At 36.2% G+C, this 5,252-nt stretch overlaps 2 protein-coding genes across 2 annotated transcripts in view; both read right to left on the bottom strand.

The window, feature by feature from the left end:
* The window catches only part of ZFYVE9 (zinc finger FYVE-type containing 9), a 217,410-nt gene that overhangs the window by 91,082 nt on the left and 121,076 nt on the right, over nucleotides 1-5,252 (bottom strand). The gene's annotated exons all lie outside the window — the stretch shown is intronic.
* LOC108318067 (anaphase-promoting complex subunit 10-like) overlaps nucleotides 536-5,252 on the bottom strand; it is a 9,294-nt gene continuing 4,577 nt past the window's right edge. The window contains exon 2 of the mRNA XM_037745788.1: nucleotides 536-576. Within this exon, the coding sequence (XP_037601716.1) occupies nucleotides 536-576 (41 nt within the window). The remainder of the gene's footprint in view (nucleotides 577-5,252) is intronic.

The following is a 5,252-nucleotide window of genomic DNA, read 5'->3' as shown; positions in this document are numbered from 1 at the left end:
AAAGTAGAGGAAATAGTATGTGCACAGTTTCTATTAGATGAAGAAGCATGAACCCACCAAAGAACTAAAAAAAGTTAATATGACTTGAGGCCCCAAGTGTTAGGGGATTGCATGGAATAAGCTGAGGCTACACTAAGCAAAGGCTCTGTAGGATCTGTTTTGGCCTTTTTAATAGAGAAATGGGAAAGCCCTTAAGTTGTTTTTTTTTTTTTTTTTTGAGATAGAGTCTTGCTCTGTCGCCTAGGCTAGAGTGCAATGGCGTGATCTCGGCTCATTGCAACCTCCACCTCCAGGGTTCAAGCAATTCTCCTGCCTCAGCCTCCCAAGTAGTTGGGATTATAGGCATGTGCCACCATGCTCGGCTAATTTTTGTATTTTTAGTAGAGATGGGGTTTCACCATGCTGGCCAGGCTGGTCTCGAACTCCTCAAGTCAGGTGATCTGCCTGCCTTGGCCTCCTAAAGTGCTGAGATAACAGGTGTGAGCCACCGTTCCTGGCCCCCGCTTAAGCATTTTAATCACAGAGAAAGACATGATCAGATCTGAATAGCCACAGCTGGGGGGCGGGGGGGGCACACTGAAAACAAGGAAGAGAGCAAGAATGGATCTGGGAAACCTTAATGAGCTATTGCAATTATTATAAACAACATTAATTTATTATTAAAACAGTAGCTTCAATAACCAACAAATACCTCCAAGGAAATAAGGCAAAGAACTCACATTGGTAAATACATAGAAAAAATAAATAAAATGCCCAATAGATACAGTATATACAACTCATGACAAGATAAAACAATGAGATACACTTTTTTTTTTTTTTATGAGACTAGCAAAGATTTTTTTTTTAAAACACTGGTAATATCTAACAGTGGTTAAGGTATAGTTCTCATATTCTGCTGGTAGTAATATACACTGGTAGATTAATTTGACAATATCTTTTAAAATTGTGTTTATTCAGTATGACTCAACACATAGTTTTAAAATGTTATCTTACTGAAAACATCCACAGATGCAAACAGATGTATACAAGAACTGTTTTGTTTATAATATACAAAACTCTGTATTGTTTATAATAAAAGTTGTAAACAACCTAAGTGCTCGTCAGTAGTGTAACAGCTAATTAAACTGCAATATACCCATAAAATGGAATACTGTTCCAGTAAAAAAAACGAGATAGTTCTGTATGTACTGACTGACATGGAAAAGAAAAATATAGCCAAGTCGGAGAATTAGATCAGAATGGAAGTAGGGCCTTTTTATTTTATTTTTTTTATACATGGTCTTGCTATGCTGCCCAGGCTAGAGTGCAGTGGCACCATCTCAGCTCACTGCAATCTTTGCCTCCCAGGTTCAAGTGATTCTTGTGCTTCAGCCTCCTAAACAGCTGAGATTACAGGTGTGCATCACCATGTCCAGCAATCTTTTTTTTTTTTTTTTTTTTTTTTTTTTTGTATTTTTAGTAGAGATAGGGTTTCGCCAGTTGGCCAGACTGGTCTCGTACTCCTGACCTGAAGTGATCTGCCCGCCTCAGCCTCCCAAAGTGCTGGGATTACAGGCATGAGACACTGCAGCTGGCTTTTTCTTTCTCTCCTTTTACTTTATATAATTTTTTAAATGTTGTATTGGGATATTTTAATTTTGATTTTCTGTATTTTTTAAATTATAAAAAAAGAAAAGAATATCATTAGTTTTATGGATTGAACTGTATCCCACAAGAATACTTAAGCTGAATTGAAGTCTTAACTCCTAATACCTCAGAATGTGACCTTATTTGAAGACAGGGTCTTCACAGAGGTAATCAAAATAAAATGAAGTGATTGGGGTAGTCTCCTAATCCAATATGACTGATACCCTTATATAAAAAGGGCAAATTTGGACACAGGTATGCATACAAGAAGAATACCATATGAACATGAAAATGTCCATCTATAAATCAAGGAGAGCAACATGGAAGAGATCCTTTCCATACAGCCCTCAGGAGGAACCAACCCTGCTTTCTCCTTGATTTCAGACTTCTAATCTTCACAACTGTGAGATAATAAATTTCTGCTTAAGCTGGCCAATTTGTGGTATTTTGCTAACTCTAGCAAACTAATATAGTTGAGAACATTCAGAAGTAGTGAGTTAGGCTTTGGGATAATAATTGCATTTTTTTTTTTTTTAAAAAAAAAAAAAAAAAAAAAAAAAAAAAAAAAAAAAAAAAAAAAAAAAAAAAAAAAAAAAAAAAAAAAAAAAAAAGCAAGCAAGGGAGCAGCAAACACAGTAAACAGAAGAACCCAAGGATACCCATCCTTCTCAATATCCCACAGGCTGTAGAACAGTATAGAGAGATCCTTTACATTTCCAATGGGATTAGAGCAAAGCACTGGAGTTAGCTAGAAAAGTAGATGACTCTTCAAAGACAGTCTATGACATAGTGAGATTCGTAAGACATAAGAACTAGTATCACAGAGGAGATGGGCAGAATCTAAGCGATTTGAACCAGGCTAGGAATAGTCTAATAATCCTGAATTTGAAATTGGATAATAATCAATTTGCCTGAAAAGATCCAGATGAAATTGTCTACCATGAACCAGGTTAGTCAGTGCTTCTCAACAGGGGTACTCTTGGCATTTTAGGTGGGTCAATTCTTCATAGGACAGTACTGTCCTGTGCATAGCAAGATGCTTAGCAGTCTTGGTATGCACAGGTGCTAAATGCCAGTAGCAAGCTCCGTCATTCCGACAACTAAAAATACCCCACCATGTTCCAAATATCTTCTAAGTACCTTCCCCAGTTCTCTAAGTTAGGCTTAGAGTAAAAAAGTAAAGTCCGTTCTAAAAATTAAGAGAATTACATATTTGCACACTTGAACTTAAATTATTATACTGCTGAAATATCTTGCCATATGCCGTATATCTTTATTATCACAACACAATCTACTATACCGATTGAACTTAGTCTTCATTTCCCCACACTAGAATGTAAACTCCATAGAATAATGGGTTAAATTATTTTTAATACTGGTATCTTCAATGTTATGTCTGAAACATAATACTCAGTAAACATTTGCTTATTGCTTCCTTGAAAAGTAAAGTTACTGCATAAATAAATAAATGAAAAAATAATAATAAAATAAATGTATGAATGGAGCTGGGCACAGTAGCTCATACGTGTAATCCCAGCACTTTGGGTGGCCAAGGTGGGTGGATCACCTGAGGTCAAGAGTTTGAGAATAGCCTGACCAACATGGTGAACCCCATCTCCACTAAAAATATAAAAATTAGCCAGGCATGATGGCAGGTGCCTGTAATCCCAGATACTCAGGAAGCTGAGGCAGGAGAATTGCTTGAACCCAAGAGGCAGATGTTGCAGTGAGCAGAGATTGTACCACTGCATTCCAGCCTGGGCAACAAGAGTGAAACTGTATCTCAAAAAATAAATACATAAATACATAAATGTATGAATGGAAAAACAAACATTAATGTACACTTTTCTGGGAAGGACTATATCATTCATATCCAAATTCAGAAAATTGAGCCACTCAACTTTTGCAACAACAGCCAAACACATTTTAATCTGTTTAAAGAGTGACCTCAAGGTTTATATGCCTAATGGTTACAACTGACATCATATGGCAGAATCTGTATGACCTGCCTAACTGTAAAGAGACAAAGTAAGGTGATTTATAATATATATTCTATATAATGTTCCAGCTAAATACTCATTAAAAGGTTCCATTTGTGTATTTACATGTAATTTTCTTTAATGTGGCACTTCCATGTTCCTATTTCAACTTGATTATTGTCTAGTCAGATGACCTTATGGGAATAATTTAAACTCTCTAGGCCTTAGTTTTTCTCATATGTAAAATAGAAATGCTAATACAGTACTCCCTTCATAAGGCTTTTATGAAGATTAAAGGAGATAATATGTGTAAAATGTAGCACATATAGGTTCTAAATATATGTTAGTACCTTTCTTATTTCCCTTTCCTTTCCTTTTAAAATTTCCCACTGCAGGCTTACCACATAACAAATCCTATTGCTAAACTTGTGAAGATGCTTTATATTCAAAGTACCACTTTGTGCCTATTTATACCCTCTTACAGTGTGAATAACACTTATTCCTTTGCAATTCTTGACAATTCAAATCATCAAATGCTCACTTCTTTCTTTCCAAATTAGAAAATGCAAAAAAGATGATGTCCCAGGTCTTCAAAATGCCCTATAATTATGACAAAAATAACTGTGATGTGAAAATAAAACAAAACAGGAGAATGCATATGACTGACCAATACTCAGCTGTTCACAAAGACCGTAACAACTTATAAAAATTGTCAAATGTAGGCCGGGTGCTGTGGCTGTCTGTAATCCCAGCACTTTGGGAGGCTGAGGCAGGTGATCACCTGAGGTCAGAGTTCACAACCAGCCTGGCAAACATGGTAAAAGCCCGTCTCTACTAAAAATACAAAAAAATTAGTCGGGCATGGTGGTGAGTGCCTGTAATGCCAGCTACTTGGGAGGCTGAGGCAGGAGAAACACTGGAATCTGGGAGGCGGAGGTTGCAGTGAGACGAGATCATGCTATTGCACTCCCGCTTGGGCGACAGAGTGAGACTCCGTCTCAAAAAAAAAAATTTGTCAAATACAAAAGTGTACTTTATCCCTCCACTTATTAGCACATAGCAAAAATCAGTATCATAAGATCTAAAGAAGTTCAAACAAACCCAGACCCTGCCTCTGTCTAAGCACCTGTTTAAACTTCACTGTTATTAATGGAAAACAGTAATAATTATCAGAGTCACTTTAAATGTCCATTACAGAAAGGGTTAAACAAGTCTCTAATTCAGACTTTCAATATCATATCCATGTGAGGCTATATAAACAAAAAGTTGTAACACCAGAACTGGAAGAAAACAAAACTCGTCATAGATCTTTAAAACTGTTTGCAATTCATGTAATCAGAAATCACTTCTTTCAATGTACTATGAATTAATTTTTATGTATTCTTTATCTTGTAAATACACACAAATATTGCATTAAACATTTCGTTAAAAAAGTATAAATTTAAAATAGAAAGCAATTAAAATATATCCCTATATTTTATAATCATGTTCTGACCATTTTTAAAACTTTTTATTATACATATTTTCTTTTTTTTTTTGAGACGGAGTTTCACTCGTTACCCAGGCTGGAGTGCAATGGCGCGATCTCGGCTCACTGCAACCTCCGCCTCCTGGGTTCAGGCAATTCTCCTGCCTCAGCCTCCTGAG

Source organism: Cebus imitator, unplaced genomic scaffold (assembly GCF_001604975.1).
Source record: "Cebus imitator isolate Cc_AM_T3 unplaced genomic scaffold, Cebus_imitator-1.0 Scaffold214, whole genome shotgun sequence".
NCBI lineage: Eukaryota > Metazoa > Chordata > Mammalia > Primates > Cebidae > Cebus > Cebus imitator.
This window is presented reverse-complemented; position numbering and strand designations above follow the sequence as displayed.